At 29.0% G+C, this 24254-nt stretch overlaps 1 protein-coding gene across 1 annotated transcript in view; it reads right to left on the bottom strand.

Moving 5' to 3' along the window:
* Positions 1-7203: 7203 nt before the first annotated feature.
* The window catches only part of LOC142326381 (ATP-binding cassette sub-family G member 1-like), a 138497-nt gene continuing 121446 nt past the window's right edge, over positions 7204-24254 (bottom strand). The window contains exons 7-11 of the mRNA XM_075368845.1: positions 23455-23630; positions 18526-18694; positions 16176-16276; positions 11415-11570; positions 7204-10330 (exon numbers count right to left, since the gene is read on the bottom strand). Coding sequence (XP_075224960.1) covers positions 9977-10330; positions 11415-11570; positions 16176-16276; positions 18526-18694; positions 23455-23630 — 956 coding nt within the window. The 3' untranslated portion in view covers positions 7204-9976. The remainder of the gene's footprint in view (positions 10331-11414; positions 11571-16175; positions 16277-18525; positions 18695-23454; positions 23631-24254) is intronic.

The raw sequence follows: 24254 nt of genomic DNA, 5'->3' as shown, positions 1-24254 counted from the left end.
CATCGAAATTCTTAATATCGATTGTGGTCATTTGTTGATAGGTAGAGAAATCGAGAAATGTGCCTTTTTTTGTGTGGTCCTTTTTTTAACCACTAGGGGACGAGCAATGTGACACATTGAACGCTAATTAAAATTGGTTTTTCAAATTAAAAAAAAAAAAACAAACAAAAATGAATACAGAAAATTAAAAGGGCATTCAATATTCTATCAGAAATAAAAAAAACTACCGGGGCAGTTGACTGTATTTCGGATTGTTTGTTAACGTAACTGGCGCAAACTTTCTAATACGACTTGATTCTGTTTGTATTTTTTTAACTATAATTGGCGGTTAGTTTTTGAAGTTGAAAAAAAAGCTTTGTTTTTCAAATGTAAGTATAGATATAATACAAATTAATTTTTTTGTTTAGTATTAGACACAGTACTTTTAACTTGCATCCTTTCAAGATACGAATTAAAAATAAATGTCAAGAGACATTTAAAATAAAAATTAGGTTCATATGAAAGTTTTTACTTTATAGTACTCTATAATTTAAGTCGACTACTTAAGATGAAATACTAGATTATTAAAATCTATAAGATTTCTATTTTATTGCTGTTTGTGTAGATGAAACTTGAAATGGATTTAATGTTGAAGAGAAATGCTTTTATGCGTTCTTTGTATTTTTATATAAACTCAAAATAATTCTTACAAACAAGTAACAATGTTCTTAGGTAAACAAAATCTTTTTTCTTACTGTGTTTATAAAGTGATAGAATGTTGGCAGTGCCCACACTCCATTGCCATTGTTCTATAAAATCATAGCTGTATATCTTTCCTCATAAGATTCTTCAAAGCTCTATGAATCATCCCACTCACAAACTGAAATCGATTAATCTTACAGATTGATATATTGTTGCCGAACGGCTTTGACTGCACGTGGCACTTACTAACCTTATGGTAGCCCTGAGAAGGGCTGTTGTCGTCAAATGGCTCCAACGGTTCGTAATACCGGGGTTTTATATGGTAGTTTAAAATACTAAAAAAAAATTTTCATCAAAATGTTTTTTTGCTGCATTTTTTCTCTGAAATTTCCTGAAAATGTTGATTTTTTTCTAAGTTATCTCTAAGTAAATGTAAAGTTTTAAAATTGTGTGGCATGCAATAAAAAAAATTCCTGCGTTTTTACAATGTGAAAAACGTTTGATACATAAAAGGTTACGTTTAAAGAATTTAAAAGATGAAAAACAATTGCAGGAAGAAGTGTAACATATGGAGCAGGGTTAGTTCTGATTCAGAGTGAATTTTAATGTTTAATTACCTTTTATTTAGTAAATTTATTTCATTGTTTTTCTGCAAATTTTTTTTTTTCATGTTTTCATATGGTAGATCAAGCATATTTTTGGTTCTATACTGGGTAGAAACATAATTTTTTTCCAAATAAATATCTTTATTTGATTTATGTTCTAATAGAACTATATATAGTGTTTTCGTTATAAGGTATTTAAAAAAAAAAATTGTTACATCAATAAACTTGACTTTTCATCAAAATTAAATAGTTTCTTAGAAACAGTTTATTTTAATCCGTTCTTGGAGTTCATTAAACCAAGTTAGGTCTTTTAAATAACACTAGTTTTGCTGTTATAGGTTAAGTACTAATGAAATAGTATTTTCTCTAGCAAATCACTGTTTTTACCACTTGCATCCCTATGTCAGGGGTTGTAAGTAACTATTGGAGTTGAAAATTATGCTATATATTACTCATTACTATTGTAAACTTATGAGAAAAAATTTTAACCATTAAGTCTTATATTTAAAAAATAGCTTTTAACGTGCACTCTCCCCCTTAAACAGTTCTCTTAATAATAATTAGAGCAGCGAAAAAGCTGGATCGGGTATATCAAAAGCCCTTTGCAGTCTGACATAGTGTTTTCTGAGGATGAAACTGTTGTACATATTTTCTAAAATGTTCATTTGCTCAGTAGTTGAATGATTCTGTCGAAATCCTGCTTAATGTGAACATCAAAACTTTTGCTAACATCCATATGAGTCTATTATTTTATCATTTTTCAAAGATTTTTCAAGTACCACACATCAAGGTTGTACGTCGCAGACTCCTTCCTTTTGCTAGATTACTTGCAATTTTACTGTCTCAGTAAAAAACCACTTTTTTGGATTCTAATGAATAATATTTAACAGATTATTATCTTGCTTTATGTCATATTTTAATCCAGATTTAATCATGTTATCTTATCCAGATTTAGTTAATTTGGTATAGAGGGTAAATAACAAAGAAAAAGAAAAAAAATTGAATATGTAGAACAAATAACTGAGAATATAAGTTATAGTAAATATGTTATGATTCACACATCAGTAAGGAATGGAAAAGAGCATTAAAACAGTTAAAAAAAACCTGTAATAATTTTATCTTCCATTAATCTAACTGATTTTGTCCTAATCTTCTATCCACATCCAAGTGTATTTTATTTCGTGAAAAAAGAATGTTTGTTATAACTGTTGTATACGGTGTAAAAAAAAGAATATTGGGATTTTAAAGCTATTTAATTTCTCTTAACTTTGACTTACAGTAATGAAACACAAATAGAATGAAATGAAAGAGTAACTCTTACGATTTTTCTCTACAAGAGTTCAATGTGGGGTTTTTTACATGGCACACATCCAACCAAGAGGAAAGTTTGTCCTATTCTTTAAACATTATACTTGGAGTAATGAAATGACAGCTGCTTCAATCCTGTGCATCAATGCATGAAAGAACAATAGATAGCATAGATGCATAGGCAAGAATCTTTATAAAACCCTAAAGGAAAAAATCATATTTCAGATCAGTTGACCTTGGGGCCAATGCAAACAACTGTCATTGGGTCCATACTGACCGATCCAGTGGTCAGGGTAAATATCATTCAACTGACTACCCTGAGAGTTATGCCAGTGAGAAGGTGCACCATCTTCTTGCTAAATAAAATTCTCTAGCCCATCTTACAGTTGAGAAAAAATCCATGTATGCAGCAGATCCGAATAAGCACCTTTTGTAATGGCCCATAAACTTGCCATTGGGATATTGCACAGAAAACATTAAATTTTGGGGTCATTTTTGAATTATAATAGTTCATGGGGATTTTCTGACGCCCAGATATGGACATTATGTTTGTTAACTTTTCCACTAACATAAAATGTTGACTCATCTCTAAACACAATACGATTAAGAAAGTTGTCATTTTCATGCTGCAACATTTTGATGCAATTGCCAACCTCACAATTACATTGCAGCCGTTAGGTTTCAAAGCTTTTAATAGATGTACAGTATGGATGTGCATTACGAAGGAGTTTTCTTAAAACGTTCCATTACTGTCATCACTGGCATTGCTTGTTTGCGGTTGACCTTTTTCACAGATTTTTTAGGACTACATATGCGAGACTCCCTGACACAATCATTTTCTTCAGATATCCTCAGTCATTCTGTACTCGTCCCTTTACACAGACATCTGATCATTTCAAACTGATCACTATCGATGAATGTTACTGTCAATTAAAGTTTCTTTGGAACATATGTTGAACTGTAACTGCAAATTCACATTTAGCAAACTGCTGAACAAAGAAGGCTTTCTGATCAGTAGTTGCCATCTTTGATAATAGCACTGCCAAGCAAAAAGGTTGAGAATCAATCTCTGACCACAGGTACACCTAAAACTGTCCTTTTGTTATTTGATTTTACAAAACTGTACACCTCATGCAAGAGTTGTTATAACAAATTAAAACTGACATTCTTTTTTGTACACCTGATATATATATTATATACATATATCATATTTTATGACTGCAAAATAATTTTTATTACTAATTAATATTTTGCACAGAATTCCAATATTGTATGCTTAAAAATATTGTTAAAAATGACAATATTCCAATTATTTTCCAAAATTACTATCTTTTCAAAAAATATTGTGTCTGATTATTTTTATGTTCTTACTACATCTTTAATAAATGATTACATTCTGCGAATAAGTTGTAGTATCTAAGTCTTTCTTGCAGAAGGTCCTTTGTTTACATCTCACTGAGGCTTGGCATTTATACGCTACAAAACTGAATCCAACTTGATTACAATTAATTATTCTCTCACTGTTTTGTTTATGATAAAATATCTCATGTTTCATCTTCTTATTGGGTCCCCGCTGTAAGTTGACGATTGCAGCTGTGATGGTGAGTAGACTGCATGGGCGATTGAAGAGCTGTTATGCATGTGTTCCATAAACATTATTATTACAAATATAATTATGAAATCATATTTACAATGACATAATCATCTAATTACTGTATTTATATCTGCATTTAAAGTTATGTGTAAACTATGATTCATGTTATCCAGAACATATTAGAATAGATGTGTAGGCCTTTGGAAACAACTATAACAATAAATAATAAATATTTATAGTATCCTTTTAGGTGATAGTAGGATCACAATATTCTGAACTGTAACCAGGCAAGTTCGATAGATTTATTTTTTTAATTTAAATTTATAAGCGACATCTTTTAATGAATAACTTTTTTCTGTTTGTAAAGTATATTATGTATGAACTATTTTAACAGATTAGTTTCTTTTTGTTATAGGGTAAAGTTCAAATAATGTTAGTGTATTCATGTGAAACAAAGTAATCTATTTTAGTGACTTTTGTTGTTCACAATGAATCCTCTAATAAAAAGCAAAGTAAAAAATAAAAAAATTGCATGGACAGAGCAAAGAAATTGTACATAACATGTTACAATTTATGGGAGAAGACACTAAACTCAACAAATCTAAGAAATCAGACAGTTTTCTTACTTCCTTGCAACAAGTTCAGCTTCGTTGTAGTAAAGCTGTTGTTGTACATGTTAGTGCAATAACATGAATAAAAAGGGAAGCTGAAGGCATGTTCTCAAATGAAAATGATGAGTCAAGTTTCTGTAAGCCAGATAAAAATCAAAAGAGATAAAAACCTGTTACAATGATTGACAATTATGATTCCTCAGCTATCAGAGGAATTGTTCACAATTTTTACTTGACAGATAAAGCAGTACCTACTGTCAAAAAATTAAAAAATAAACTTCAAAATGATGTGGATTGGCAAGGAGGAGAAATAAGTTTTAAGGACTATATTACACGATTAAGGATTTAAGTGGGCAAGAACAACAAATAACCAAAAATTGTTGACAGAAACAATACTGCTATGAAGAGAATTTTTTATTTGAAAGCCATTAAGAAATTTCAGGAAGAAAATAGACTAATCATGTATTTAGATGAAAGTTATGTTTTAACTTTGCATTCATCTACTAAATCATAGGAAAACGGCAGCAGTGAAGGACTTCATCCACCAGCTTCCAAAGGTGAAAGGATCATCATAATTCATGCAGGAGGAAAAGATGTGTTTGTACCAAACACCTTACTAACATACACCGCTAGCTCAAAAACAGGTGAATATCATGATAATATAAACTATAGGAAATTCGAACAATGGGTTTCTGAGAACTTTCAGGAAAATGGAAACCAAATTTTGTAATAGTTCTCAATAACGGGTCATGTCATTGTTGCAAAGCGGAAAAAATTCCAAATATGGCAACTATTAAAGCAGAAATGCAAGAGTGGCTAAAGAGACAGAATATTTCTTTGATAAACCTATGATTCAAAGAGAATTACTTCAGTTAGTTCAAGCATCAAATCCAGTTGTAACTTATTCTTTAGCATTTCAAATGTGGAAGGTCATATGGTTCATAAAACTGCCCCCATATCACTCAGATTTAAATCCATTTTTGAATGATAAAAGAGTGGGTAGCAGATCAAAACTTATACTTTAAAGTAGCAGATATTATTGCTCTTGTTGACAAAAAGTTTCTGCTATTGATAGTTATAGTTTCTTGAGTACAAGATTGTATAAGTTTCTTCTAGTACGTGGTTAAAATGTTATATGGTTAGAAAATTATTGAAATTGAAAATGACTACTGGCATAAAGAATGTGCCATGGTTACTGAAGTTGAAAAACTAATCATAGCCTAAATGGTGAAACTTCTACTGATGAAACAGCAAGCAATACTAAAGATGAGATTCCATTGGAGATACTATCTGGAGTTAAGAAATGGATTCATAAAGTTTTTTAATTCAAATATTAATGAAATATTTAACCTGTACAGGTATCTAAATTAGATTATTTGAATAATTAAAAAATTGTAATAATTAAATAACACCATTCCACCGTTATTTAATATGCTACAATTTGTATTTGTAATATAATACAAATTACAATTACATTTTAATTAATTTTGATTTTTTTTCAATAGTAAAATTACCTCTTATATAGTGTATCATGGATTATAATTTATAACATAAATGTTTGCGGTTTAGTTTCATTTCCATTTATAACTGTGATACATGTTGCACTTGTGACAATGCGGGATGATAGTAGAATGTACATTATACTGCCCCTTGCATGGTAGGCTGCAATTGTCAAGTTACCTGTACTCATTATTATTCCTATGCCTGTTTTCATGTTATGATTTTCTGTTAATAATAATAATATAAAAAATAAACCTGCTCATAATTCTTCATTATGTCACTAATTCATCTAAAAAGTTAACTTTTCTTTCCTTTAACATTTTAAATCAGAAAAAAACATTTCCAAGGATTACAGATGTAGTTATCTATGGTTGCAACCACACAGTACACAAAGCTTGGCATGCGCTGAACTTTACAAGTTTCTATTTTTAAAGCTGTAGAAACTATTTCATCAATTAATCAGCTGATATCATTAAAGATTACTGAAAAAGGGAACTGCCATTTTTTAATGAATCATCCTAGAGTTCAGAATTAAAACTTTTTATTCCCTTTTATGATAGTATCTATCTGCTTCTTAGCGATACAACAAAAAACAGCTGAGCTGTTACACAGTAACAGCTGTAGGGGACTTAAGTAACTCATGACAATCTGCTCTTCAGCAAGAGCTGTCCTTCTTATCTATTGTCTTCTCTAGCTTTTTGAAATAAAGATAACTAGTAAAGTATGAGTTAGGTACACAAAAGGACATATTGGATAGTTTTTCTGATGTATTGTCTGTCCATACTTTACCTTATCTGCTACTACAACTAATTTTTATATGAAGAATAAAAGTTGTAAGATGAATTTAAATTGTATTTAAAAAAAATATTGAATTTAAATTTGACAGTATTAAAGGAAAAACGAATTAAAAAAAAAATCTTTATTACATAACAATATATAATAAGTATTACAATCTACGTAAAATATTGGCTAAAGAAGCTATACAATATAAAAATATAACTTATTATTAATATAAATACAAACTATATATGTTTTAAATGTCCTCCCACCTGAGTATTTGGATGTTAAGAGACATGATTTTTTGAATAGTATATTTTTCATGTTCGGTTAATAAGTAACAGACAGGATGGAATCAGTTTCCCTACAGACCAGGCCAGCTGTAGATTGATATTTTAAAATTCTGTATATATTGAGAATCAAACTTACAAATTTGTTGTAATAACCATTAATGTAAAAAAATATTTTTCGCTAAGTAATATTTACTTATAAAATTATTTATGTAAGAACTGATACTAATCTACTGATTTCTATTTTTAGTATCATTTGGATTTGAATTTGCAAGTACTTATAGTTTAAAAATAAGTTAAAAAAAAAAAAAAAGTTAAAATGTTATTTCTTAATTGAATTTTATGTTTATAACATCTGTATTCTTTATGAAATTTGTAAGGAACATGAATATCATAAGATGTTTTCTGCCTATAAAATGATGACTTACACAGCCCTTAAAGAGGAATGAAAATTTCATAATTAAGCAGTTAATAAAATTGTTTATTTTTTTATTATTTATTAATTGTTTATAAAATATAGTGTAAAAATAACTTTAAAGTTACAAAATCCAACAAAAAAAAAAAATAAAATAAATAAATTTGTTCTTTTAAAGTACTTTTTTATTTGTCAAAAAATGTGAATAAGATTTAATAATATTTACCAAAACTTAATTCCTATCTGCTAAGACCAGGGTTCAGAGGAATTCAGAATGATCAATGTGCATACATTTTATTAGCTGTATGTACAAATTGTTTTATCTGATTAACCATACAATTTAGGTACAGGTAGAGCAGGGAGTATTCTTACATCTATTTATGATTATCATCATGCAGGTAGCACCATAACCAATCAAATAATTTTTTTCTTTGCAAAAATTTTAATAACCAATCTTAGATAGTTGGGTTATGAAGCAAAAAACTGTATAAAATTTGAATTAACAAATCAGATATTTTACTGTTGAGCAATCTTAATTGTTTAAATATTTTTTACACTATACTAGCTGGACAGGGACTTCACTAGCTAACAGGACTTCACTAACCCGACCGTCTAGCCAGGAGGCTCCACCCCCTGGATCCCTGATGCATTATTATCCTCATGGTTGTAAGAATATTAAATATTTTAGAGATAATCATTAAAAAAAAATTAACTATTAGAATTAAACTTCGATGTACATTATTTTGTTTTTTATTACACAGAAAATTAGTTATCATTTAAAATTCTGATTTTGATCTTTACTTATCATGAATCTACGATCCGTAGTTTTATTGATATAAAAACTAATATTAGTTTTAAAGATATAATGTAAAAGGCGTTAGTTTTCAGAATAAAAATGTGTCACATACAGCAAACAAACCGAAGGAGCATACTTCTTGATCATAAGATATTGTACATTACTACCTTTTAGAGTTATCTAAAATTGATCTAAATCAAAAGTATTACAAATTTAAATTATTGAATTTGTAAATATTAATTTTACTTAATATTAGTGTTTAAAATTTATATCTTTCATTAATTTAACTATATACATATTTTTATAATACCATAACAGTAATAGTAAATTTCACATATGGGAAGAAAAAGAAATAATAATATGACATTAGAATCAAAATATATAAGTCTGTAAATTAAATCCTTATGGGTAATACAAGTTTTTTTTTTTTGTAAGCTAATGCAGTAACTAAAAATGTTCTAGGCAAGCAACCTGTAATAAGAACCATTACTGGAATTGAATTGGGATAACCATTCTAAAAAGTGCTTCTTATGTTTTAACTATGTCTTACAAAAATATTTTATAAAAAAAACAGAAACCAAATATTATAATACTACAAAATGATTTTTTTATAATTAAATATATAATAATCTTAATAATATAAAATTTTTTTTAATATTGAAGTGGATCATACTAGTCTGTAGTATGAAAAGAAATAGATAAAATGAATAAAAAGATTGCCATAAAATATATTAGTTGTGTAAATACAAGGAAAATTCTGATCACCTGCAGAACAAGATTATCAAGAGATTATAACAAGATTACCTTGTTATATTCTCCACATAACAGTAGGATTTGATTAACCGCTAGGAAAATTGCACGTTAACAAATAATAGGAAATATCAAAAACCTTTATAATTAAGTTAGGAAACTGAATAATTTTGTAAATAGTATCAGATTGTAAAAAATACTTAAGTTTGTTCTAATGAAGGAATGACCAGAACATAATTTTATTTATGTAGACATATTAATTATAAAATTATATTCACCAGTCTGTTAATCAAGAGCAAATATTAAGATTAAAAGAACAGATGATTTAAGAAACTGCACCATCAGGCAGAGCTCAAAAGGCAAAAAGCATCGACTGTGTTGAAATGGAAGCGAAATGGATTTGCTTTAGATCAGTACACAAAAATTGTACATTACAGAGTACAAAAACATAAAAAAGGAACTTACACCTATAAGTCTCTCCCTTGAAAAACCATATATCTCATTATTAGTTAAGGGAATGGTGAGAAAAACCTACATTCTCTTTAAGATAAATCTTTGTGATCGCTTTAACCATATTCTATGCTGGAAAATGAGCAGCATATTTATATATAAACTTAAAAAATATATTTGTATAATTTGTACAGATTTTCTATGAGTTTTTAATGATAGATGCCACTTTATATTTCATTGTATAAAAAAGTATTATCTGCAATGAAATAGTAATTAAAATAAGTGTTGTGGCATTGAACCAGTAATCGCCTTTATCCATTCCCAATTCTTGTAGAAATTTACGAGGTTGCTTGTAATGACAATACGCTTTGGAACAATGTAAAACATTTCGTCCTGATCCGTACAGGGCGAGAACATAGCCTTCTAAACAATATCTGAATATACTAATATAAGATAACCAACTAAGGTATGGTGAAAGATCACTCAAGTGGATGAAAAATCCAGAGATAAGAAACGTAGGCATCGTACAAGTTGCTGCAAGGAAAAGCGCCAACTGCAATTAAAACAAATTACACAATAATTAGCGATGAATATTAACTAAGCAAGTGATAAATTAATCTGTAATTAAGAATTACAATGTTTGATAAATAAATTTATTTTTTTGGGAAGGAGTTTTGACACCCATTCTTAGTAGTCTTTCCACACTTCTGGTAGAATTTTTTTTCTGTATGGTGATAGATGCTCTTTCCACCTTAGCCAACATACAGTAGTGTTAACAATAGATTACTTATTTACACTAAATGCCTTTTCTTGAATACAGGGTCTCTGATATGGGGACTCTTTCTTGAATATAATGGCCCCTGATAAAGGAATATGTTGTCCATATTTTTGTGTCAAACGAAAAGAAAAACAATCATTCAGGCTCACATTTTCTGCCTTTCTGGCAACAAGGCACAGCCAGAAATAATTACAAATATTTTATGAAAATAGAGGCTATTTCCATAAAATCTCTGTATAGACAATTTTAGCACAATATCACCAATTTCTTTTACTTTTCATCCGTTCAGCAAGCTATAAAAATTTCTCGTAAGCAGTAATAGTTTTAAGGTTCTAAAGCAACTACTGATTAAAAAAAATTAGTCTATAACATTTTCTGTGCGATGACAACCTTCCTTTTAATTGGTATTTCAAAATATTTCACAATAAAAATAAAATTTATCTCAAACAGAAGAATGTATAGTATACGACTAAACAAGTCACTAATTGACAGGCCTGCTTGGAGATGAGCATAATGTATTATTGTACACTTTTGATGACTAATGCAGTTTCTGTTGCAGGCATAAAAGTATTAAAAATGTTGCCATAGTTTACACGATGCTTGAAAGAAAATAAATATTTTTAAATCCTTTGCAATTTTGATGAGTGAAATGCAATACTACATGGTTAATTATGTAAACAGTTAGTTATTGCACATAATATTTCACACTATGGCACCAAATATTTAATGAAGCCACAAAAAATTTTTAAATAGTTATTATTTTTATAAAAACAATTTCAAATTAAGTGGATTTTTAAATTAAAACAATTACAATAAATCTGTTTTTATTGACAGAATAAAAAATTACCAAATATCTTACCTGTGTGCCAAATGCAGTACCCATAATACAACCGAATGTTTGTGCAATTATTGATAAACTTATACCGATCAGCCAGATTTTAAAAAATCGATTCCATTCTAATGGTTGACCAGTAAGATAATATGATATCATTAAAAATATCGTTGGACATAAAATCTGAAAGACAAATTTCACTAATGTTAAAATAAAAATATTTATAAAGATTCCCAGCAAATTAAAAAATGCTAATGTTAGAATTTTTCTGTATATTTATTTTTACTAACATCTGAAAATTCAAATGTTTTACTCAAAAAGCAGTTAATTTCTATTTCTCAACAACTCTTTCTCAACAATTTTTACTTTTCCATCTAGATACCACTATAGCTCTAGAAGGGAAAGTATTGTAATTGGTCCAATTTGGACATACTTAATTTTCACCACATCTTGACAATCTATCACCTAAGCAACTCAAAAAACCAGATGGAAATTTTCCAGATGTTAATGTTCGTATATACATGTGTGCGTGTGTGCTTGGTTTTTGCCTCTAAATGATCTTATATCTCCAAAACTACTGGCCCAATTTTGACCAGACTAGGTCAGATTATCAGATTACTTCTATAAATAGGACACAAATGCCATTAAATTTTCAACTTAAAAGTTCATGAGAGTGAGGCTGTAGAGCAAGATCACCCTCAGTATCTCGAGATTTTGTCTAATTAGTCATATTTTTCTTAGACACATTTGTTAATAATCAAAAAATAACATTTTCAAAAAGGATCTTTGCGAAATTGTACCCCCAACCACACCCCAAAAAATGTTCTAAACTACTGCTATGTTGTGTTGTCATACGTGAGTAGTAGAATTAAATAAATGAGTAATATTTAAAAAGTGAAGAAAAGTAACTTGGTCTGGCTGGGTCTTTAACACCATCTCCTGGTCAACCTGGTGCATTAAGCCTCACAGCTACACCAGTCTGCTGACTGTACAAGCGAAATTTGTTCTAAGTGAGTTGTGATTTTACATTAGTTTAGTTAGTCTGACCATCACCACTAGTACAGTCACAGTCGTGGAAATTAAATATGGTATGCATGCGCGCTTTAGTTAGAATCTTGAATTAAATAAACAAAAAAATATTATATTTGAATAAAATGATAAATATTTTAAATTAAGTTGTGTGTGTAAGCCATGTATCAGAAAAAACTGTGTTGTCAGCTTTTTTCTTTGTTTTGATTCACTATAAATGAACTACACTATTCAATATTTTATTATTGAAGTGAGATTTGTATATTTATTTCGATACCTTTATTTACTTCATTTTACAATTAGTCTTGTTTGTTATCTAATGAACACAAATTTAAAATATTTCACTGTCTTCTGCAGATACTTCTTTTTGTAGGTTGTTTCTTATTATAACAAATAAAGTTGAAGATTCTTTGATCATTAAAAATAATCCAAAATCACCTACAACTTGCTTTTTGAATAACAGAATTTACTTCTGAATAATACAGAATTTAATTCTGAATCTATAAAAAGCAAGAGATTCTTTAGGTTTATTTGTTGGAACTTACTTTAGTGAAATGAGTATATCTATCTGTGCAATTTCCACGAAAAAAGAACCTTTAGTAGAAATAAATAGTCTCTTATAGTTATTTTTTATTGAATTATAAATGTATTTTTATCATGCTGATATACAACTTTTTTTATACTTCATAATCATCCAGTGTTTTTATGTACCCCACTGTTTCTCCATCCATTTCTGTCTGAAGTATTCTTCTTTGTCCTCTTCACCTCAAATAGTAATCTAGGCTTTTATTGCATAGAGATTTCCTAGGCTTCCACTGCCTTTGTTATCCCTTCTTTTATTACCATTGAGCTCTTCCAGTCCTCTTGTCACCTTAGTCGCCAAATATCTGTAATTATTTATTTTTCTATTCTTCCATCTCTTATCCTTAACACTAAATCCTCTTTGTTATTTATTTCCACTACTTTAGTTTTTTCTATATTAATTTTCATTCATCCAGGGCTCTAACAATGATAATAGAGCATGAGTACCATCAGCTGGAATTATTTTATGGTTATCATGCAGTATTTTATTAATACTACTCACCATATTCATGTAGTTTTTTCTTATTGTAATTTCAGAGTTGTAGTCCTGGCTTCATTCTTATTCTGTTTCATTATTTTATAGTAAAATAAATATAATTTTATACTATAATAAATATAGTAAAATGAATAAATATAAATATAGTATAATAAACATAAATATATGATTCTAAAACAATTTACAGCAACTGAATTTTTTAACAGGAGGAAAAGTGAATGCTAGTACTGTAAGTGAACGATACAATTTTGTGCATCAGAAGGTGGAAAAACAAATATTGAGGATGAACCTCACAGTGATCGATCAGATTTTGTGACTGATAAAAAGCACTATAAAGAGGTGGAAATACCTCCACCATTTGGTGCTTCTGTACACTTTTATTAAAGGTATGTGTCATGTTCAACAATTCCTGGAGCTGATATTTCTGCAACACGATAATGTTTGACCATAAATGTTACACGCAACCGCTGAGGCTCTTGTGAAGTAGACATCTGAACCTATTCCACATCTTCCATACTCAACAGATGTGGCACCAAAGAATTTTCACTTCTTTCCACAATTAAAAGGAATATTTAGAGTATTTTTTTACCGTGGATTATGAAATGAACGCAATAAGGTTGTTGATCAAGAAAAGACAGAATGAGAAAATCATTGACAGAATGGGAAAATCAGTTCACTAGTTGTGAAAAATGTGTAAATGTAAATGTGAAAAAATAAATTTTTTTTTGTAAGAAATAAAATGTACTTTCATGCCATATTTATTTATGGTTCCCACAGGCAGAAAATGTCAGGAAAAGTAAGGAATTTTTAGAAAAATGAGGCAAAGTTACAAAAAATTTCATAGAATTGCATTTTCAGAGGTAGCTTTTACATTAATAAACCTCTTCTTGTGGAAAATTTGTACAGAGACAATAATTTATCAATGAAAAGTTTCTGTGTAATTGTAGATGATGGGGCAAAGAGGGTGTTTTCATTATCAAAAAAAATGCTCACTGCAGTAAGAAGCTCTAGAAGAAGATATGAAGAATGTCTTGTAGAAAAGAAAAAACTTCTCACAAGAAAACAAAGTAGAGCCTTGAAAAGGAAAATGGAAGCAGAAATTAAAAAAAACTAACTGGAGGAAGAAGGAAAAAATTGAGAGTTACAATCTTGGCAGAAGAAGAACAGATAGCCACCAAAATTAAACTTTGAGAAACGGGCAAACCATTAGGAACATAAAGATACTGAAGAAAAGTTACCCTATGTTAAGTACATACATATATATGTGTATGTAATGAAATCTCATATTTTTATTATTTTATTTTTTATTTTTTGGTGTACATTAGAATAATAATGACAAAATATTTTTCAGGTAAATGTTAATAATATTTGTTTTCTGTACAAAACAAGGTGTACTGTTCTAGTTTTCTTATTTGTACTATTTATAGTCATAGTGATTTTAGTTTTCCTTTAAGCTGTGATAATACATATTGTTTGTTAAAATTTGAATTTGTGTTTTCTTAGCATTCTTATGCAAACCACATCATTAAATATTGTTTTTTATATATTTAACAAAATAATGTAGGCTAGTTTTTATGAAAAATGTTTAAGCAATCTAGGTACAAACCAATTATTTTTAAAAATGGCTTTAGTTAGTTTTTTAAATCCTTTGTGTTACATGTAAAAAATTAGATGTGTGATAAATGATGAAGTGTTGCGGCAATTGATGAAGAAAGAACTATTTGGAAAATTATAGCTAAAAGAAGAGAGACATACATATTATAAGAGGCATCTGGGAAAAGTAGCTTTGATATTGGAGGGACAGGTAGATGGGGAAACTTGTGCAGGCAGGCAACGTTTGGAATATGTAAAACAAATTGTTAGGAATGTAGAGGGTATATCAAAATGAAATGATTGGCGGTAGACAGGGAATCTTGGAGAACTGCATCAAACCAGTCGAGTGACTGAAGACAAAAAAAAAAATCTAAAAAATTACTTAAGGATCAAACTTGTAATTAAAATTTATAACACTTTAAAATTATTATAAATGCCTTACTTTTGAATGTCACAGTTATTGTTCTTCCAATGAATATATTGGAGCTAATTACCTTAATCTGAGAACTTCTCATTGGAGAAATGAAAAGTGAAGTAGCATTACCAACAGCCCAAGTGCTATCCGCATTTCATTAGATTGGTGTTACTTAGCTCTAAAAAGGACTCGGTGATTTAAAATGAGTTGTTTGTAACTTTTAATAATTTTTAATTTAATGTGTATATATTATTTAATTTTTCTTTGGGTGTTTTTTCTGGGCGAAAATGCTTTGGTGTTATCATCCGGTATTATTTAATAGTATTAAATATATATATTATACACCAATCATACATTTGTTTTTAAGGTCACTTTGATATGTATATATATATATAACATATTTAGTTTTGGTTAAAAACATTATTATATATGAGGAATATTGGATATATACAAAATATATTTTCTTAACATGTTGGAAGCATACAGGAATTTAGGAACTCAAAAAATTAATTGTAAATGGAAGGAAATAACGATGGACATAGTGCAAGGGACCTGCCTTGGTTCAGACATTCTTATGATGATGAAAATATTAAATCTAATGTTTATTTTTTCTATAAGACATCTTCAAGACTACTTTTAAAGTTTAATTAAAAGAAAAAATACAATTACTTACATGTAGTGGAATATCTGCCACTGTTTTAGCTACCTGATAAACGCCAAGAGGATACCAATTATTGAAATGTTCTCTGACAATGGCTGATGATTCTGCTGGAACTGAAATACATGACAGAAGATGTAATTTAAAATTGGAAAATTGAATGAAAATTGTTTTGCTATATCAATATTATGCTGTAATAACATATGTTTATATTCACTCAATTCTAATACAAGAGATCATTAATATAATTATATATATTTTATTCTTGACAGGTTTTATATCCCAATAAGCTAATATAATTTATGTCAGACGTATTTTTTCACCAAATACAGCACAGTTGAAAGCGAGACACTTGTAAATAACTAGTAGTAGTAAATAAGTACAAACTTATTTACTATATGCGTAACTGTATGTGAATTTATATATATATATATATACACACAGAGTATTTTGGGATGTATTTGCTGAACTTCAGGTACTGATTCTCGACACCATTTCCTGATTTTCAACAAAAAATTATTTCTCTCCTACTTTAATTAAATTTGGCAAATCTAAGATTAGTGTTTGATCTATTCATTGTGAGAACATATTTGTTTTAAAATAAGTGAAATAATACCACCAATTGAAACACAAAACATTACTTTATTGAACAAAAAATGCGTACACTGACTGTAGACACCATTTGAAGAACTTGACAGCCTGGCTCGCACTGAAACTAGTGCCGGCTCCCCACTCTACCACACACACACACACACATACATACATACACACACACACACACACACACACACACACAACAGCAATACAAAACACAAATGACATGTAAACACTAACAATTAGTGTCTTATTCTAAAAAACAGAACATTTTAAAAACGTCACTCAAAAATTTCAAAATGGTGGCCATCTTTTTAATAGTAAATTAATAAAATTTATCACCCTGCATTATGGTGTGCAAGCGTACTGTCAGGTTAATGTTTGCGATAACTCGATTGTTTGTCAACAGATTTTTACAAATAAGGTGTTATTTTGTTCAAAATAAGATGCTTAATAAATTTTGTAATAAGTAAAAATTTGATCAAACAAATAATTTCAAAGATATTGAACATTAAAAAATTAAGATGGTCACCATTTTGAAATTTTTGAAGGCAACATTTTCAAAATCTTTTATTTTGTAGAATAAGAAACTAGTATTAGATTTACCAAATTTAATTGAAGTAGGTTTACCCGTTCTGAGAAATAATTTTTTTGTTGAAAATCACAAAATGGCGCCCAGAAGGAAAACAAAGCAAAATAGGACTTATATAGATTTGAACTTTTTTGCTTACTTTGGTGTCCTGAATCAGTTGCTAAAGTTTGGTGAATACATCTCGGAACACTCTGTATATACTATTTATTATATATTTTAAATTCTATTTAAACCACTTAGTACAGAATATTGAGATAAGGCATATCTTACCTTAATTTTACCATGAAATTACTTTGGCTATTACTGAGGATCCCACAGTCATAATTGAAATATTTAATTAAATATTGATTAATAATAACATTACTTATTAAATATTACTGCAAAAGTACTTTTAATAGTAAATTTAATAGTAATTAGGTCTTATATCAATATTCTGTACTAGGTGGTTTAAATAGAATTTAAACTATATAATAAATAGAATTTATTATTTATTTATTGTAAATATATAATTATATTATAAAAATAATTTATTAAAAATAAACTGAGCAAAGATAAGGATTTTATATACAACCTCACTTGAGAAAGTGGAAAAAATTAGTCTGAGAACCGTACCAAACTCCAGCAGTTTCTGAAAAACTTGTAAAAAAACACCCAAAAATTGGAGTCAAAAAGCACGCTTCATTTAGATTTTGACATAATTTATTTGTGAAATTGGCAATAACCAAATAAAACTTCAAGAAAAAGTTTATTGAGCAATTTAATTCTGTATAAGACTAATCAAATGTCAATAAAAACCTAATAAAACTTTTTTAATTCTATAAAAAAATTCTGAAAATCTTGCACTACAAGTGAGTAAAAAGTTGTTTTTCCTGAACTGTATTTAATTTTTTATTTGTTGTTTAGTGCATTGTTTAACCATTACACGTTAATCTACCTAATAATAATAGTATATGTTCCACTTCAAAACATGCCACAACTTTTTAATGTTAATGTTATAGTATTTTCAGTTCACTAACCTACAGGTAGGTTATAAAGAGATGAGTAGAAATTATATATATATATAAATAAATTTCTAGATAAAAATTCAAATTTAAATATAACTCATTTTTAAAATTAGCTTAATTTAATGGAATAATGATGTTTTTAAAGTATATTTTTAAATTCAGTCCTGGTACTTACATGTCATTACTGTATGAAGTGCTGTTCCGTAAAATATAAATATTATCATAAAAAACAGGCATGAGAGATTACTAAAAACCTTTGCTCCATCACTCCCAAAATTATAATAAACTGCTCCTAATGAAAGTCCTACAACTATATGTGTTACTATCTTCAAAAATGCCAATTTCTGAAAGTAATAAAATCTATGTAACCAATTAAATATTTTAGACACCTTAATTTTACAAAAATCATGCGCAATCTGTGCAAGAAGACTGATGCATTGTTTGAAAATTTGTAATTTATAATAAGAAGTTACATATTCTACCTTGCCCCGACTCAACCAATCTTCATGAAATTTTCAATGCACAACTTCAGATACACTACCATAACTAGAGACTGGATTATATGTATTTGCATATTAAACCCATTCTCACTGGTTATTGCATATTTTTTCTTAAAATTTAGTGATATTTTCACTATATTTTGGTAGGGTACCCAGTTAAGAAATGAAATCTTATATTGCAGCCAGCCAAACCTATTAGCCGCACAGCTCTTAGAGCACACTTTGCAGCTGTGTGTCCATTGTTTTGATAGGATAATATTATGAGGTCAACTAAAACACTCACGTGAGACATGGACAAAAGATAACGTTCTGCATCGAGCTCGCCTACTGCAGCATTCCTCCCACTAGGCAATTAAATTACGCATGTTATTGTTGACGTGCTCATTGCATCAGTTTAGTTTTTTATTTATTTTTGCAAAGTTTAATGTGTACAATGCCTGCTGAAAAAAGTGTCTCTTCGTGGATAGCCAACTATCCTGGAACATACAACGAAAATGTTTTATATTGTCAGTTAGCAAGAAAAATATTTCATGCACAAAAAATTTTCTAAAAAAGGACCACCATGTCAAGATATGTCTTCATATCGCAGGATTGTAAAAGGAAGGCTCAGGACTTACAGCAGCAAGTAGCAGTGATTTCACTTACAAGGGAAACAGAACAACCACTTTAGCATGGATTTATGTGAAGCATTACTTACAAGTAATATTCCTCTTCACAAACTTACTAATCCAATCTTCAGAGAATTTCTGCGAAAATATTGCTTGAATCAAAATATATCAGATGAATCATATGCATAAAAATTACATACAAACAATTTACCTACATGTTCTGGACGAAATACGCAATGAACTCAAGAATAGCATTATTTGGATTTCAACTGACAATATTGCAGACAGTCAAGGATAACATTATTTGGATTTCAACTAACAAAACTACCGAATGTTGTGGTCATTAACACTGTGAATTTAACTGTCAGTGCATTAAAACTAGAGCTTTCTTCTTCCTATTTGGTGGTCTGCAAAGACCTTGAAGAGACAAACCATTCTATGATCACCAGATTTGTGAATGAAGGTATTAAAAGAATATTTCCTGAATATACTGTAGGTGAAGGAGTGTTTATATTTCTCTCATATGCTGCTCCCTACATGATCAAGACAGCCAAAGCCCTCCAAGTATTTTATCCCAATTTGAATCATGTGACGTGCTTTTCTCATGGAATATAGCGACTTGCTGAAGAAGTACAATCCACGTTTAGGAATGTAAATAAACTGATTTCATCAACAAAGGAAGTGTTTCTTAGGACACCTGCTCGCAATAAGGCCTATAAAGAAAAACTGCCAAATGTGCCTTTTTATCTTCCAAACCAGTGGTAACTCGATGGAGAACATGGATTGAAGCTGTACTATTTTACAATGAACATTTTGAGGCCATCAAAGGTGTAGTAAATGACTTCAATAGTGCAGAGGCTATGGCAGTTTATCAATTCAAAGAAGCGTTTAACGATTCTAGTATAAAAAAAACATAGCTGCAATTAGCACTCATTTTTCCAACATACCTGGGTATTAAAGAGCTTGAAACTCAAGATTCGGCATTGACTGAATCTATTCAGTTAATGAATAAAATCCACCAAATCTACTCCGCATTGCAAGAGGTACTCCCTTAAAGAAAAATTTGAAAACATTTTGAATAATAACCCAGTCTTTGAACATTTGTGTCAAAGTGATAGTTTTATTAATGGGATGGGTGAACTTTTGCCAGAAAAGCTAATGTAGCACCAAAATTCAAATACTGCTCAGTTACCTTGTGGATGTGGAACGATCCTTTTCCACTTATAAAAATATTTTGAATGGTAGAAGACATAATCTTACTACCAAACATTTGGAACAGTACCTGATTGTTTACATTTACAAAAGTATCAAAATGTTAAATAAATGTTAATTATCAAATTTATTGATGTTATTCAACTACTTACTAATTGTGTGGCAATTTTGAAATAAAAAAAAAACTAAAAATTACTATTTTTTGATTATTTAAAGTTGCATATTTTGACAATTTTCATGCATATTTCAAGCTTTTTATGTTGCATATAATCCGGTCTCTAACCATAACACATCTAAATTTCATGAAATTGATTCTATAGTTTTGGAGATTTTTGAGCCACAAAATTTTATACATAGGCCTATAAATAAAATAAATTGTATACATATATATATATATATATCAACATATGAGGAATAAGTGAATAGCATTTTCATACTCCTTATATCTCAAAATGTAAAGAAAATTCATTTTAACTCTCATTCCAACCATGCAACCGAAAGTACTTTTCTTTATTAAGAACAAAAAAAATTAAATTAAAAAATAATCAATAATATTTCCTCAAAAAAGAATGGTTTTTCAGTAATAAGAGTAGAATCCCAAAAATGAAAATTAAAGAAGAAAATCTACCAGAGTCCAAAAATTTGAATATTTAGGGGAAATAATTACTTTGAATGTTTTAGAAAAAAAAGGAATAAAAAACAGCATACAAAAAATTAAGTTCATCATAGAAAAAACATTTACAATAAATAATCCATATCTAGAAACGCAAAATTAAAATGCTATAAAATATTAGTTTTACCAGATGGGTTTTATAGTGTTTTAGTAAAAGTTGAAAAAAAAAAATGTTTAAGTAAAATCCGCAACCCAAAACTCAAAAGTAATATTTATAAATTAAAAGTCAGTAAAACCAGACAAAATTTATCAAACTTTTGAAAAAATACATCATACAATGAGAAAAAGAAGTCTCAAATTTTATGGTACTTATATAGAATGAATAAAATATTATGATTAATGAATATTTAACTTTTTTGAAAAAAGTAAAACCAAAATAAGTTGGTTCAGAGAGGTTGCAAAATATCTAAAATTGATAAATATTTCCAAATAAAGTGAAAAGGAAACTGCAGATTAACCAAGAAAGGAGAGAAGAGTTGAGGAAAAGAAAGAAGAAATTTTTTTTAAATTCTATTTTTGAATTGTAATAAGTATGATTCTCGTTAAATTTTTTACGTTTGAGTTATGGAGAGTATAACTGATAGCTTGAATTGTGGTATCCAAGACACAGTGTTTAAAAAAAATCTTAAACCAATTACAAGGTCTGTTCATAAAATAACTGAACATTTTTAAGTACGCACAAACAGAGATATTTAGTGACATGCAGCTGGCAGCATTGTGTTCCACACAACCTCCTCTGTAACCACATGTTCTTGGACTGTCGATATCTTGCTCAGTTTTCATGTTACTGTTATCTGACTACAATGTGTTCCAAGTGTTAGTAGTGATTATTGTGATGTGAAATTTTCAGGAGCAGTGATAAACATAAAATTTTGCATTAAAGTGAGGAAAACTTGCACAGAAATGTTTCAACTTTTTAAAAAAGCTTACGGAGATGATGCTCTGGATCATACGCAATATTACAGATGGTTTTCACCATCAAAACCTTTGATAGTTTTCAACCACCAAAGTGGTTGTCAGTCGATCGTAGATGACCCTTTACCATGTCGAAGGCCTTTAACTACTTAAAAATAATGTCATCTATAGTCTCAAAACGGTTTTGAGACTTTAAAGCAAATTATTTCACGGACCTTAAAGGCCATTTCAAATGAAGCTATCCAGGACTGCTTCCTGAAGTGGAAACATGGATGAGAAAAGTGTGTGAATAGGGGAGGCGAGCACTTTGAAGGTGAAAAGGGCCAGTAACCTGTAAAATTAATAACAAAGATTAAAAAAATAAAGTTTGGTTATTTTCTGAACAGACTTCATATACATCCCAACCCCGTAGGGGAAGACACCTGCCTAGTGACGTTTCACATCCCCCCTGTACCTTGCCCTGATGGGCTTTAACGGGAGTCATCTATCACCCTTTGACTTTTTACATTTCATAGTAATAAGCCTGGCCTTGTTGGGATACCACTGATGTAAATGCCTCGGTAGACATTTACATCGGTGATTCATTAACTCAGCTTTTGCCTTCGCTGTAGACCTCATCTGGGCATCTTGAGTGTCCTATATCGTTTCCCTCTGAACTAGCTAACTGGGTACGCGGAATCACAAACCCAGACCTCATATACAGTACACTGTATTGAAAGGTAAATGTGATAAAAACTTTTCATATTTCTGAACTGTCTTATACGCGTCTGAGTGAGAATAAAATCTAGCCAAGATTTATACAGCCAGTTAAACAAAATTTTACCTTAGCTAAGATCTACATAGTCATGCATACATTTTCTTTTTTATTTTAACATTTACTTAAAATTAAGTGTATTGAAATCAATTGAAAAATTCTATAGTGTTTTGTTGGTTTCATCAGCTTTTATTGTTACTGTTTTCAGTACTCCCCTTATTTCTGAAAATAACCTGTAACATAATTTAGTTCAATATTATAAAATTATTTATAGATACTTGTATGTATAGTAGATCCATGATTTGACACTGAATGTCCTTTGAATTTAAAAAAAATTTCATTCCATTCATTTAATTCTTTAATCTTTTGAAACTTTTAGAAGGATCCTTTCCATTGAAAATAAAATAAATAATAATAATAAACCAACTGAATCAATACTCACTAAATCTCTTAAATTACATATCACAGATCTTTTCAAAAGTATTTTAAACTGTGTACACTTCGATACAGGATATTTAGTTTTCTTCTTTTTTTTAACATTTGTTTTTATCGAAACATGATCATCAACATTTAGTTTTACCGATACAAAACCATCATTACCGTTCTTAAGCATTGCATCTGAAATAAGTAATTTCAAATAATTATTAATAACAAAATGTAATAATCTTAGTTAAAAATTACTCTACAGCAGATATTGTAATTACTAAGCTATCTTCTGAAATTCTATTGTTGAATTAAACTGCTGTAAGAATATAATTTGTAAATTTATTTTATCTTCAATATTTATAATTTACAATTATTTTGTTTAGAATAGGATAAAAAAAATATTGACTGCATAGCATATTACTTGTTAAGTTGTGGTTGTTTTTAGATTTTGATGCAGCAATTACGTGTAAAGTAAAATTCAAAAAGTAATGTCAAAATTAAAAAAAACTATTTAGATTTCAAAGTTAAACAAATAATAACAGGTAAAATTAAAAACAGTAGGAAACAAATAACGTTAAAATTTACATGATAAAATGATTATGAATAAAATTTATGCACTCTAGAGTAGAATAAATTAATGCAAAGAATAAATATAATGATAATTTCAGATATTTACAGAATATTAAAGCTTAATTGAAAGGATAATTAAAATACTAAAGGTTTTTCTTTTTAGATAATTAATTCACCATGTATGCTAAAAAGCTTGTGGAATATGAAATTGAAATTTTGTAACATACAAACAGTATCATGTTTGAC

The sequence above is a fragment of the Lycorma delicatula genome, chromosome 6, assembly GCF_047948215.1.
Source record: "Lycorma delicatula isolate Av1 chromosome 6, ASM4794821v1, whole genome shotgun sequence".
Lineage (NCBI taxonomy): Eukaryota > Metazoa > Arthropoda > Insecta > Hemiptera > Fulgoridae > Lycorma > Lycorma delicatula.
Note: the sequence above shows the minus strand (reverse complement) of the source record. Positions and strands in the feature narration are given on the sequence as shown.